Source organism: Danio rerio, chromosome 9 (genome assembly GCF_049306965.1).
Source record: "Danio rerio strain Tuebingen ecotype United States chromosome 9, GRCz12tu, whole genome shotgun sequence".
NCBI classification, from domain to species: Eukaryota; Metazoa; Chordata; class Actinopteri; order Cypriniformes; family Danionidae; genus Danio; species Danio rerio.
The window spans coordinates 4,727,473-4,743,039 of NC_133184.1; the positions used below are offsets into that span (position 1 = coordinate 4,727,473).

Sequence of the window (15,567 nt, forward strand, 5' to 3'; positions counted from 1 at the left end):
TATAAATAAAAAATAATACATTCTTAGCTTTTATTTAATGTGTTCAATGCAAATCCAATTAGATCCACTTATTTGGGAAACAAAGCCAGTCTCTTATATAATACATCTACTAAAAGACAGAAATTATTACTTAACAAACTGTATTGTAAATAAATCATATGAACATGTTAATATTACAATTATTATATCACAATAATATTAGGGAAATTAATTTAAAAACTGAATAAATGTAAATTTACACAAGTAAATACGTAGACTCAATTAGGGTTGGGCCGATAGACAATGCCATCGTCTATCGCCGATGGCCAATAGACAACATGATGCTGAGTCGGCATCGCCGATTCTCCGCCCCGCCCCCTTTCGCAAACCCACTCGTGAAAAATACACACTCAGGCCTGTTTACACTAATGCGTCTTAGTGTTCGTAGAACGAAAATGATCCACACCTTGTTTTACCTAGCATTTCTGAACAGCCCTCCGTCTGCTGAAAACGCACATCACGTGACCACACACACACTGTCATGCACTCGTCTGAGCTCCAGAGAGCAGTGCATGTCGGACAGTATGTCAAGGATGTACCGCTGGTTTGCGTTTCACCATAGTTGTTAAACGTGATATTCAGACATCCATAGTCTCCTGGAAGTTCCGTAAGTGTCCCGCAAATGCATAGAGACTCCCGGATGCCTGCAAACGACTCCCGGATGCCCGCAAACGAGTGATAATCTCCAGGAAATCGCTCCTCTCTCTCCCGGTCCTCAAATAGTTCGTGCACCCCTCACCACCGGATCCCTCCTCGCTCTTCAGACATGTCGTGCACACTCTGTCAAACACCGCCTCCTACATCGGGTCTGGATGCAGACCTGGTGCAGTGCAATCTGAGCTGCATCCAATGCTTTTTAATGGGCTCACCTAACCCCACCCCTAACCCTAGCCATCACAGTGACGTCACTCGCTCCATTTCAGTGCATTGTGTCTCACATTGCATCGCTGAGTAATGCATCATAAAGGCTGCATCCAGATACTATTGAAATTGGTCGTCATCGCCCAACCCTAAACTCGATGATCTAAAAATCTGTGGATTTCTGTGTGCGCAGATTTTTTGTGGGCCTAGTTAAGAGTTCTTTCCAAATAGTTATTGAAAGCAGACCTTTTATAGCCCTTTTTATAAGACGTAAAATAAGTCTCTGATGTGCCTAGAGTGGGTATGTGTGAAGTTTCAGCTCAAAATACCACACAGATCATCTTTTATAATTGCCCCTTTTAGGCTTTGATCCAAATTGTGCTGTTTTGTTGACTGTCACTTTACATTCAAATGAGATTGTGCTCTCAGTCCAACAACATTATGGAATCAGTCTGCCTAAAGAATGCTCCATATTTACAGCTGAAGCCAGCGCTTTACTTTTAGCATTGGAGTTTATAGAAAATGCCCAACAAAAGAAATCTATCATTTTTACAGACTCTAAATCATGCCTCCAAGTTATGGAATCTTCAAAGAATGATCATCTTTTGATTGATAATATTTGAACTAAAGTTCACCAACTACAAAATCAGTTTTATCACATCATTTTCTGCTGGGTTCCAGGACATGTCGGACTTTCAGGGAATGAGCGAGCTGATGCAGCTGCTAAAGATGCTTTTGAAGCAAGTAGTGAACAAATGGCAAATCCCTCCGTCAGAGATGAAACCTTTTATAAACGCTTACATTTTAAACAAGTGGCAAAAGGAATGGGATGCATTAGAAAACAATAAATTACACGAAATCCAACCTGAAATTTCACACAGAATTTTAAGACATTTTAAGAATCGATTTGATCAAGTAGTTTTTACCAGATGTCGTATTGGGCAAACGAGAATAACACATGGTTTTCTGCTCCAAGGTGAAAACCCTACTCAGTGTTTGTTCTGCAAAACTCCTCTTACTGTAAAACATATTTTACTGGACTGTACTGCTTTTACTGATTCCAGAAGGACTTTTTTATGAAAAGGACATTTTTAACAAAGTGAAACCAGAGAAGATTTTAGAATTTTTATCATGTATTAACACAAAAAAATCTTATTTAATTTGTTTTATTTTGTTTGTGGATTTTTAAATTGTATATTTATTGTTGAAAGATTCCTGCCATGAAAATAGCCTTGGTTGCTGACATGGCATTAAATAAAAAAAACAAAACAAAAATACATTACATTACATGTGCTCTCAGTCCTCTTATGAAAATGACCTTCAACAAGTACAGAGTGTAGACTCAAATGGCAGACAGCTGCTTCTCACTCAGGGCTGTCTATGCTAATGAGGGGGAGATCATCACTAATGGGCGGGGCTTTCCTCCTCTGATGACACGTACAAAGAGAGAATGCCAATCAAAGTGTTTCTGCAGACGGTTTCATCAAGTGCGATTTATAAAACAAAAGATTTCATACATTTTGATCATTAGAGGCTGGCTATTTTTACACACTGCTGCCATATAGAAGAGATTTTTGCATAGTAGGTCCCCTTTAATACATTAATATTGCAATATACAATCACAGACAAACCAAATGTTGTTTGAATATCTGAATAGATCATATCTGAATACATGTATGTGTTTGTCAGGGTGGATGGGATACGTCTGGCAGTGAACTGAGTGAAGGAGAGCTGGAGAAGAGGCGGCGCACACTTCTAGAGCAGCTGGATGCTCCGTAAATCCCTCTGTTTGTATGTGTGTGTGTGTGTGTGTGTGTGTGTTTGTCCATCTCCGCCTCTCTCTCTTGCATTCCTGTAATGTTGTGTCCTCCTAGAGTTTGCTGGCAGAGTCTCTATCAGCATCTGAGCAGTGGATATTCAGATGAATCTCTGCGAGAGACACGGTTTGTCTGAACATCAGCACTCTTCTTCATCTGGGCACATGCTTGATTTTGTTTTTGTAAGATTATTTTCAGAGGTTGCAAGCGTTATGTTGCCTTTAACTGCAGAACCTTTTTTTAGGTAGTTGTAAATTTGTTATTGCCAATAGTTTTAAACATTACCGGAGGAAATTACCAAGCCTGAAGAAAACAAAGAACACACCTGATATTCAGCTTCAGATTAATCTGTACAATTGTATGTGGAAGCCATTTTTGGAAAGCAATGTTATTATCCGTATGAAAGTAAATCAAATATCTGCAGCATTGTTTTCAACTTGAATTTTGACAAATAAACTATGAAAAAAGGTTTCTTTGTTGCTTTATAATTAGTTACATTATTTATTTTGATTTATTAGTAGTATATTTGTTAAAGTGTAGCTTGAGCTTTATTCATGTTTTCTTATGTGGATATTTAGACACAAAACACTTTAATTATAATTACTAATTATAATTATATGTGTTTTGTGTGTGTGTGTATAATTATACAAAATTAATGTTATTATTTAATAAGTAAAAAATATAATAAATGTAATCCGTTAAAAGTAATAATTATTAAATTATTCATTATAATTAAATATTGATTGTATAATATTACATATATATGTGTGTATATATTTTTTTATTGTATTATATGTAATTATTAATTCATTACATATTAATCCATCATTTTTAATCTTTTATTTTTCTGCCAACTGTAATTTGGGTTCATTAACCAGTCATATACCCAAGTATATTCATTAGTTTATTAATTATTATTATAAATCTTTAACCATTAATTATTATCATTAAATGATCAAGTAATTATTAATGTGTTATAGCTATTGTAGTAATCGTTATACTTCCCAAATTGTAGTAGTTTTAAACCAGTAATTACGACAATTATTAAATCATTAATTATAATTAAAAAATGTATATTGTCTCCTAACACATTAATTTGGTTTGATTACCCAGTCATATACCCAACTAATTAATTCATTAATTTTTATTATAAATATTAAACCTTTCATTATAATAATTATTAAATAATCAATTGATTATTGTTTTGTTTTTTATTATGAAATGTAATTCAAACAGTTAATAAAATAATTTGTATTTTCCCCCAACATATTAACTTTAGCTAATTACACAAATACATAAACAAATAAATTAATTAATCCATTAAATATTATTATAAATATTAAACCATTCATTTATTAATTTATTTATATATTTTTTTTATCTTAAGCATATTAATTTGGGTGTACAAATTTTTTTGAATTTTGTCATCTCATTATTTTCTTGTCAGATTAGTTCTAGTTTGGGGTTTAATATCGACTAATCTAATGTATATACACAAATGTACATAAAAAAAAAAAAAAAAAAAAATATATATATATATATATATATATATATACACACACACACACACACACACATACAGTTGAAGTCAGAATTATTAGCCACCCAATGTCTTCCATATACCCTCTCAAGAAAAACACACAAGCAGTGTTGTGTAAATATTTTAATCAGACATGACAAATCAGCTCATTTTAAATCTGAGAACAGATCATTTTTGTAGTAAGCATACAATGCCTAGAATACACTGATTTCAGAAGGAAAAAACAAACAAACCTGCCAGGTTAATCCAGTTTTTAGGCGTGAAGCGCAGAGACAGACTACTATAATGGCTATAATACTAGTCCTGCATCTGTCTGACGTGTTTTACTGTAGTAAACAGTGACGTTCTACTGTGCCGCATGTCTAAAAGGCCTGATCCAGGTTTTCAGTTTAATTAAATATACAAAATGCAGAAATAAAAGGAGAAAACTATAAGTTAAAGTATTCAGATGTTTGTAGTAAAGCTGAATTTTTTTTGTTTTGTTTTTTTAAACAGTATGTACATTATTAGAAGATTAAAAAGTTAAAAAGATTTGAACAATTTCGTATCAAAATATCTGTACATTTAACAATTTTGAATTTATGTTCGCTTATAAATAGTATTACACATCACAAGAAACATGTTGTTTTCATCGATCATTGTAGAACCACACGGAGAGATTAGTTCAGGCTTTCTTTCCCATCTGACCAAAAGTAAGAAATAAAAACCCAGAGCCTCATTTAGGAAATCTGACATATTGTCTGATCTAAGATCGTTTCTCAAAAGGATGGATTTTGGATAATTAAAAAGCTGCTTTCATTTCAGATATGAACTATCGTGAATGGTCTTGAAATAATGAGTTGGTAATGGTTTCATATCTCTACCTTCTAGTTATTCTCTAAAGCTGCGCTCACACTGGAGTTTAAGCTTGCGAATGTTTTTTTTTGTATGGCACTAGGAAAAGTGGCATTCCAAAACAAGATGATTTGACATCGATAAAGCAAGTAATTGCTCCATAATTTATATTTCTGTATAGAGAGGTCAAGTTTTGATCTTCTATTAGTCCCACATAATCGTGATTTGATTTCACAGGTCAGAGTTCTTGGTCTGTGTATCTTTTGGTCATTGGAATTTTATTTTAGAAACGTATATTAAAAAAAGACATTTTGATTTTCATTTTAAAATTCAAAAACGAATATTGAAATACGAGGTTTTTGTCTTATTCATGGTGGAAAAACTGAAAAGCAAAATTCAAAAATGATTTGATTTTTATTATTTACTTCAAATAGCAAAAAAATTAAATCACCAGAAAACTAAACTAATAAAAGCTTGTTTAATTTTTTTTTTTTTTAAGTATATTCTGAAACCAGAAAGGCAGTAACTGGTTAAGTTAATTAGGGTAACTAGGCAATATATCATACAGTTGAAGTCAGAAGTATTAGCCCCCCTGTTTGTTTTTTTTCCCAATATCCGGTTTACAGAGAGCAGATTTTTTTTTTCAACACATTTCTAAAAATAATAATTTTTATAACTCATCTCTAATAACTGATTTTATTTATTTATTTTTTTATCTCTGCCATGATGACAGTAAATAACATTTGACTAGATATTTTTCAAGACACTTCTATACAGCTTATAGTGACATTTAAAGGCTTAACTAGGTTAATTAGGTTAACTGGGCAGGTTAGGGTAAGTTGGCAAGTTATTTTATAACAATTTTTTGTTCTGTAGTCTACTGAAAAAAGTTAGGTAAAAGGAGCTAATAATTTTGACCTTAAAATGGGCTTTAAAAAATTTAAAACAGCTTTTATTCTAGCCGAAATAAAGCAAATAAGACTTTCTCCTGAAGAAAAAATATTATCAGACATGCTTTGAAAATTTCCTTGCTTTGTTAATTATCTTTTGGGAAATATTTAAAAAAGAAAAAATCAAAAGGGGGAGGGGGGCTAATATCTATCTATCTATCTATCTATCTATCTATCTATCTATCTATCTATCTATCTATCTATCTATCTATCTATCTATCTATCTATATCTATCTATATATATATATATATATATATATATATATATATATATATATATATATATGTATATATATATATATATATATATATATATATATATATATATATATATATATATATATATGATTATAGGTTATTTTAGGCAATAGAATATGCTGTATTTGGAGTGAAGATGTGTATTTGGAGTGAAGACACACTGGCTGTCTTAAAGCTCATTATCAACCATAGCAAAGTTTTGGTAATGTTGTCCAATAGTCGGGTTTGGAAGACATTGGGATGCTTGATGTGTTTTGAAACATGCTGAAGGCCTTTCAGATTAAATTAATTATAATTTTTTTTAAATTTCGAATTATAATGCGGAGAGATGACTTGTTGCAATGTGCGCAATGATTCCAAATGAATGTCCAATGTTACTGTCACTCCTGAAGTGGAAGTGATTTTAACATAAACTTTATTTTCAGAAAACTGTTTTGTAAAGCAATGCAAATAATGCATATATCAGCAAATATGTTGTTCCATTTAATATTGTATGTATATATGTGTGTGTGTGTGTGTGTGTGTGTGTGTGTGTGTGTGTGTGTGTGTGTGTGTGTGTGTGTGTGTATATATATATATATATATATATATATATATATATATATATATATATATATATATATATATATATATATATATATATATAATCTAAATATATGTATTAATATAAATATTGAATTTAGCTTTTTGTTTTTCACCATAAAAAAGAAAAATGCCTCATTTTTCAATATTCGTTTTTGAATTTGAAAACAAGAACCAAAAAACAGCTCCTTTTTAGTTTTTCAATATTCGTTTTTAAAATTTAAATCCAATGACCAAAAGATACACGGACCGTTCACCAACCTTGAACTTTGGAATGCAGCGACATGTGAAACTTGTTGCAAGACTTGCGTCTCCAATCTGCCGCATTCGCATCTGTATCAATAGAAGAGGCAAAAAGTGCAGTGTGACCGCGGCTTAGAAGAGCACCTCTTAACACCTAAATTCTTTGCTTTGGAATGGCAAACTGCAAGAATTGATTGGTTTTCTAGATACTACAAGTGATAAAAGGTTCCCACGGGTCATGGAACTTCCGGATTATCATAAAGATTTAAAAAAAGTCTATTCCAGACATTAAAAGTCAGGGAATTTTAAAAAGTTTTTGTTGTTCAAGTCACTGAATATCAGAAACTTTTGTACACAATCCAGTCTTGTTAACCTGACCACCGATTACCTTCAGCTAAAGGTGGCAGTGGTTTAGTCTGGGGAATGTTTTTGTGGCATTCCTTGGGTGCACCTATCTTTCTAGAAGGCACTGTTATCAATGGAAGTGTGCATCTGTCCTTGTGGACCACGTCCACCCCTACATGTGCATTGTTTTTTTTTTTTATAGCATGACAGCATCTTCCAGCAGGACACAGTGCATGTGTGTGCTTTGAAGGGCACCAGGATGAGTTTACCGCAGAACACCAATCCTTCAGGACCGAGATCTAGGTTGGGTGGTTAAGGATCCAAGGTGAACAACCCAATCCAGGTGGTCCCACAGATTCTCAATTGGGTTTAAGCCAGTACAGTAAACTTATGTTGGTCATCTAGACACACGTACATCACAAGATGTATGATGCACCGCATTATCCTTGAGAGATGGCATCATGCTGAGCAAAACCAATCCCCATGTACAGTAGGAGTGGACATGGTCCGCAAGGACAGATGCCACACTTCAGGTCATCCACCAGGCCTTCCAGAATGATGAGTGCTCCTTGGTAATGTCATGAAGCCATAAACCTTACCCTCCCCCAGTCAAAAGTAATCGGTGGTCACTGTAGCGTGACTAAACTGTGGAGGTTCATCTTTTCAATCATTGAAAATCAGGCAAAATCTTGGAATTTTACAATTGGCTTAGTGTGGGAACCCTGGTGAAAGCACTTCTCATCAACATCATTTGATTATTGGTTTATTGCAGACCTTCAAAGATTATATCTATAAAAAGACCCCTGATCTAGTGTAGAGATGAACCAGGACCACAGGGAATAAAGCTGGCGGTTGTGGTCAGTGGCCATACACATCCCCCCCCCCCCCCCACCACACACACACGCACACACACAGACTATTAATGCAGTAAGTAGTGGCAAGTGGAAATTCATTAAGGAATTGCGTGTGTCCAAAGACCTATCTTTAAGACGTGCATTACCACAGCTCACTTAATCAGCCCTTATTAGTAACGCACTTCCAATAGAGGCAGATATAGCATTGAGCTGATGTTTCTGTTAAAGAATTGTTTATGCATTTACTTATAATTGTAGCTCAGAGTGTTGTGGTACAGTAGATGACCTATTGATTGTGTTAATGTACTGATAAACTTGTGTTACGTTGCTGGTAATCAGTGGAACATTGGCTTTAATGCAAACAATCATTAATGATTTAGAAAAAGCAGCGAGCCTATCAAAATCATCGAATCACAAAGTCATCACGTTTGAGTTCACGCTTTCAAAACTGCACTTTTACGTTGTCATGTAATTCATTCAAAGTGCATCGATGTCCATTTTTCTTTCATCGTTGTCAGTTTTTACAGACTTTTTTTCTTACCTATAATCCCTCGACACTGCTCATTTAAGGCCCAGATATACTTCGAGCAAACTCAATGACTAAACTGGAGTGCCTAATAGCAGAGCTCATGTACGGTAAAAGCCATCATGATTATTAGATTCTTAACTGCTGTTAATTTCTTACTGAGATGTAGACAAGCAGCATGTTTAAATATATGTTCAAATCTATGTTAAATCGAATGGACGCTGTCTGAATGTTTGCTTAGAGTATGCAGCAGCTCAGGGGTTTCAAACCTTTCACATCGAAGTGAAAAAACAACAACAAAAGTTGCCTTTACACTGTAAAAAGCGAGCAAACCCGTTGTTACTTGAAACTGTTCACCCTTGTGTGCGGTTGGGGATGTTTGCATCCACTCTGGGCTGATTTAGAGTCTTCATTTGGACACAAGTTTCTTCGTGTTTCAGCAAATGGAACGCTTTTTGGTGGCAAATCTTATTTTGACACATGGTTTAGGACAGTGATTTGAAATTTTTCAAAAACTCAACAATACACTCTGGGCAAATTCACTACCCTTCCATTATGTTCAGGGCTGTTTTTGCCTCATTGACTTCCATTATAAACACATTTATTATTAAATAGCCACACCATATTATTATATATTCTTATTGTTTGGTGGTTTTCTCTGTTGGGAAGAGGTAAAAATTTTGTCAAAACAGTCACGAACATAACAGGGTTGTCCATTTGAACAGTAACCAAGGGCTTTTATAGTTATTCACATTGTTAATTTGCTTATTTAAAGCAAATAGTTTACTCACTTTAAGTCAATTGATTGCTTTAAAATCAATAGAAAAATGCTGGGATGTTGTAACCCAACTTTGGTTCATATATTGACAAACTCAGCTGTTGAAAAGTGTAATAACCCAACAGTTACTCTTAGAAAGTGTCTTAAATTTATTTGCAAAAAGTAACCCAGTGGGCGACATGGTAAGCGCTATCACCTCAGAGTAAGAAGATCACTCGTTCGAGCCTCGGCTGGGTCAGTTGGCATTTCTGTGTGGAGTTTGCATGTTTTCCCCATGTTCGCTTGAGATTCATCTGGGTGCTCCAGTTTCCCCCACAAGTCCAAAGACATGCGATATAGGTGAATTGGGTAAGCTAAATTGGCCGTAGTGTATGTGTGTGAATGAGACTGTATGGGTATTTCCCAGTGATGGGTTGCAGCCGGAAGGGCATCCGCTGCAGAAAACATATGCTGGATAAGTTAGTGGCTCATTCTGCTGTGGCGACCCCGGATTAATAAAGGGACTAAGCCGAAAAGAAAATGAATGAAAATAACCCAGTGTTGGGTAAAATGTGGACACAAACAACGTTGTTGTTGCTTTTGCCTATTGACCTTATTCTAAAATGCGGAAGTGCGCCTGTTTTCGCGATTGTCTTAGAACTTCCGATTCAGTCGCCTATGGGAGAAATGACAAGGAATAATAAACGGCAGAAAATGGCCAAACTACTTGCTCAACAAACAAATGTTTGCATGAGTACACAGACCAAGTAGCATAATATAATAAGAAAATATTAAATTGCAACATCAAGCAGCGTAACGAGCAGTTTTTAACGTCAAAAAATGAATGGAAGTGAATGTGACCGGAAGTCGCGAGACAAAAAGATTCAAATGGCAGCGCCCACTCGTCAGCTGAGAATAAGGTGAATATCTATTGTATTATCATAACCAACATTGGGTTACGGCAATCCAGCATTTTTATATTTATTTAGTGTAATCTCCTTTTTTCTTGCTTTTTACTGTGTCAGATATCAAGGCCTGTAGTCAATCAAAGAAACTTTCAGAAATGCAATTTTAAAGAGTATGATTCCAGAATTTTCATTCATTTAAAAAAAAAAAAAAAAAAAAACGGTTTGAACCCGATTACACTCCCTGACAGAAGTCTTGACGCTTATTCAAGTTTTAGGAACAGCAAATAATAACTTGACTTCTAGTGGATCATTTGGTATCAGAAGTGGCTTATATAAATGGCAAAGGCCTCTAGATTACGCTTATTTGACCAAAATAAAATATGATCATGCCTTGATTTTAAATTATTTATTTAGGACAGTAAGGTCTGACTTTGCTTAGACAAAAGTCTTGTCACTGAACAAAAATTATGTACAGTATAGAATTTAAAGTCATTGTGCAGTGGAAAAAGAATGAATATTGTGTCTGACTCCCATGAGCTTGGAGGACTGCATCATACATCTCAGCACTGACTCAAATAACTCAGTGTTCTTGCAGGACTCCCTGAGTTCAATAGGATTCTTTGGATTCATCTTTAGTGCCTCCTCATTCATCTTACCCCAGACATGCTCAATAATGTTCATGTCTATTGACTGGGCTGGCCAATCTAGGAGCACCTTGACCTTCTTTGCTTTCAGGAACTTTAATGTGGAGGCTGAGGTATGAGAAGGAGCGCTATCCTGCTGAAGAATTCGCCCTCTCCTGTGGTTAGTAATGTAATGGGCAGCACAAATGTCTTGATACCTCAGGCTGTTGATGTTGCCATCCACTCTGCAGATCTCTCGCACACCCCTACTGAATTTCAGCCCAAACCATGATTTTTCCTTCACCATACTTGACTGATTTCTGTGAGAATCTTGTATCCATCCATGAATCTTGTTCTAGTAGGTCTTCTGCAGTATTTGTGATGATTGGGATGCAGTTCAACAGAAGATTCATCTGTTAAATCCACCTTCTGCTACTTTTTCCAAATGATCAACTAGAAGTCAAGTTATTATTTGTTGCTCTTACAAGTGGAATCCACGACTTTTATCAGGTAATTTGCATACAGCACTTCATTTAGACTTGTTTCCAGAAATGCGAGATACTCCAGTTCATAATTTCACATTTTCCTTAGCAACATCAATCCTTTCCTTAAACTTTCTCCTACTTGCCTGAAGTCTTTCATAATACGACACATACAAACACTCCTACACTCCATCTTCTTTCAACAATGCTCATGTTGTTTATATCCGTGTCGCAACCTGCAGCATCTCCAGCCATCAACATTTTACAACACAGCTTTAACTTCCTTAAACCTTTCTTATGCTCTATTATATTTTTTTCTCAACAAGGAATGTGGCCAGTTTCAGCTAACATAAAGTCGCCTTCAAATCAAAATGTCCTCTTCTTATTTTTACATGTATACAGTCAGTGTTGGGGAGAATAAATGTATTGTATGTATTTAGTTGTAAATGTATTTAGTTACAGAATACCTGCTTTAAAATGTATTTTGTAACATATTCCGTTACTTTGCTTAATCCTGTTACTGTATTATAAACACTTGGAATACTTCCCCTTGAAAACAGCCTTCAAGTCTATTAAAGAAAAGAAAAAACTTCAAAATAGTTTATGTAAAACCAAGGTAATGTAACAGGTCGTATCTATTTTAATTTCTATTATAAAAACGTCTCACCTAAGAACAATATTGCAAATATTAGAAGAATGCAAAATGTGTTTGCTTTACAAAAATGTAAACCTCAAAATGAACAAGTTTTGTTTTAAGGTTGTTAGCTGGCAGGCAGAGATTGCACTGCACTGTCAGGTTTCGCTCACCCCTCTAATTCTTTAAAGAGAAAAAATACTTGAACTTCCAAGACGTGAATGCATTTTTTCCTGCTGCTAGAAGGTTGCTTCGGTTGCAGCTCCAACCCCTCGAGCTCCTGGGGTCCGTTCTTCGTACCTCGCTTAAATGATCTAAGATGATTTGGCAGATCCTGGATCTTTTAATCTTGATAACTGATCTCTCGCTAATTTGGTTCTTCAAACAAGTTCGCGAATCAGATTAGAATGTTTGGATGAACTGATCTGAGATCGCTGCGTGTGTTATGAAGGACAGATCTATCGATCCTCGAAATCATGATCAGCAATGCAACGATTGGCTGACGGCATAGCAGCGTAATGACATCATCTGATTAATATTCAATTATCCATGTGAGCAAAATTACATCAAATTAGCAGTAACCGTTTTGTTTAATATGACACGCAAGAACTTTCCACATTTGTTATGAGCTGCAGGCTTTACACTTTCATTTGTCAAGACAAGAGTATTCATCATGTATTTCAATGCAAATCAATGCATTTAGTTCTACATTTAGAAAAGATTTTCTTTATTAATGTAGCCGTTTTTTAATCGGTGTATAAAGAATAACTGGTTGTTTACAAAAGCATTTTGATATTGGTAAAGGCGTCTGCAACTTTTGTGAAGCATCAAATCACTGGCATATTAACTATCGAAACATGTTTATGACTGCATAAATGTATTATTGCTTAAAAAAAATCACATATTTTGCATTTCTATTATACACAATTTGTTCTAAAGCGATCTAAAAAGTTCATTTCAATAAGTTTTCTCTTTGCACCAGATGGCAGTCTTTGTACTTTCATTTCGAGGGTGCAGATTGCATATGTTTTATTAATATGTATAACTTTATTTATTTTATTAATGACTATAACTTTATATATATATTTAAAAATTATGTATTATTTTCCCAAGTGTATATAAGTACTACTGTAAGAAAATATCAGAATTCGGTAAATACTTTCTGTATTATCTTTGCTTGAACTAAGCCGATCTAATCCTGTTTATATGAATTAAACCTGCTCCCGATCAGGTTTGACCTAGCAGAACTGTTGCCATGACAACAACTCTCGGATCAGCTTTGAAGAACGAAACGATCCTTGATCGTGTCAAATCGTTAATATCCAAATCCAGCTAACTGAGTAATCCACGTACGAAGAACGGACCCCTGGTCTGAATCCTCCATATTTGTACACTCAAGTTAACCAGGGCTGCCAACTTTGGCTAAGGTGCCCATAAGTTCCGCCCACATGTGTCAGAAAAGCAAACGCAAATTTAAGAAGCGTAAACGAAACCTCTGAAAGCGCAAACGAAACATCAAGCAGCAAATTCACGGACAATGATGGCAAAAAAAGCAGTTTATTTAAAAAACATGGTTGTTGTCCGGTGTTTCTGATCGTCCCTTTTGCTGCGTGAGAAAATGGAGGTAAGAGCATGAGAACAGGGTCATTTGCGTGAGTCTCACTGAGTTAACACTGGTACTTGCAGTCGGGAGTGTAGCTTCTGTTTCTATGGTTTCGGCGGTAATTTAGTAATATCATGGGCCAGACATGCATGGGCCGAAGTATTCCAATGGTATTAGGAAAGTAACTGTATTCTAAATACCCTGTTTAAAAATAGTAACTGTAACGGAATAAAGTTACTCATGAATAGTATTCTAAATACGTACCGCCGGTACATGTATTCAGTTACTCCCCAACACTGTATACAGTAAGTAGTTCTTGTTCTTTAATCAAGTACTATAACCTTCCCATCCCCTCAAAACGACTGATCTGCACTTCCTGGTCACATGGAATTCCTTTAAAGTGGGGCTATGAGTATTTCTGAACTCATTGATTCTTTCAACAAACCAATGAATCCAATCATGCACCGGCCTACTCTTTTCTCGTTTCAGGACTGTTTCAAGTGGATGCAAGACAATCTTAACTTCCATTTCAGGTCGACTTTAAAAAGTCGCTCATCCAGATTGATCAGATGTGGCGAAAGCACTGAAATGTTTCAGCTTTTGTACAGGTTTATGATGCAAGTGTTGGAATAGTTTAACATTCTGACACCTTCTCAAGAGAAACACTGATCTCGCCATCTACGATTTAAGATATAAGACAGATCAAGACACTTTTCGTATAAAACAAACAAAAATTACAAACAGAAGACAGTTACACGTTTGATTCAACACCTGATTGGACAGATGTTAAGTGTAGGCACTTGACTTTCAGACCTGCTGTCATCTTCAGTCCTTCATTACGTTGTTCTGGAGCTGTCAACTCCTCCATTCCATTCACTACATTCACTCCGCCCTCGTCACATGACCATCTCTGCGTTGTTGACAGGCCGCAAATTGGGATCATCAAAGCGTCTCCGGACACTCCTCCTGACGGCATCAGCGCGCCTGTAAGGTTGGTTTCTCAGATCTGATGTAGGAGGAACACAATACAGTTTAGTCAGTCTCTGGGTTCAGATCTTCTGGACATGCTGGTGGCCAACTGGGCAAAGCAGCTTGAGGTTTTACTGCACTAAAAGCACTTGGAGTTCTATTTCAGTTTCTGAATGTGAACGGAAACTACTGTACTAAATGTGGCGCTTTTTTCACAGAAACAGTTTTTGGTCAAGGTTGTTGGAAAAACACTGACAAAACATATCTGAACTCTCAAGTAAGAGGTTGAATGTCTGAATGGCACTGCACTATAATACAAAATATCAGCAAAAGGCATTTGAAGCACCATGTTTATCAATGACAGTACACTATAAAATAACATGACAGTCACGACAACAAATGATTCTCCATATTTTGATAAATTAATAAAGTTTAACTTAATATTTAAGTCATTTAATTGATGTGTATATTGAGATGATTGGAATTTCAGTTAATTCTAAAACAAAAAAAGTTATGGTAGTGAGATTATTATCATTTTTTTTACAGAATAACTCTTGTAACATGCAAAGGTTTGTGAACCCCTTGCAGAAAATGAAAAATGTTTTTTTTCTTCTAATCAAAATACGAGAGATCACACAATGTGTTTTTAGAGTGTCCTCGCTGCAGCCTGTTGCAGGATGACATACTGTATCAGGTTCAATACATAATGGACGTGCATGAGCGATCGGTTGTTGTGTGTTAT

General features: G+C 35.3%; 2 protein-coding genes across 13 annotated transcripts in view; one reads left to right on the plus strand and one right to left on the minus strand.

The window, feature by feature from the left end:
• Positions 1 to 3,185, plus strand: part of prpf40a (PRP40 pre-mRNA processing factor 40 homolog A) — a 47,550-nt gene extending 44,365 nt beyond the window's left edge. The window contains 1 exon segment of the mRNA NM_198356.1: positions 2,590 to 3,185. Coding sequence (NP_938170.1) covers positions 2,590 to 2,679 — 90 coding nt within the window. The 3' untranslated portion in view covers positions 2,680 to 3,185.
• A 4,339-nt stretch (positions 3,186 to 7,524) lies between these two features.
• Positions 7,525 to 15,567, minus strand: part of fmnl2a (formin-like 2a) — a 132,824-nt gene continuing 124,781 nt past the window's right edge. For 11 of the 12 annotated variants that reach the window (XM_005167947.6, XM_068223538.2, XM_073912440.1 and 8 more), the window contains one exon: positions 13,790 to 14,862. In XM_005167947.6, the coding sequence (XP_005168004.1) occupies positions 14,753 to 14,862 (110 nt within the window). In that variant the 3' untranslated portion in view covers positions 13,790 to 14,752. Of the gene's footprint in view, positions 9,876 to 13,789; positions 14,863 to 15,567 lie in introns of those variants that run through there. The other variant, XR_012385110.1, reaches the window with a different exon arrangement.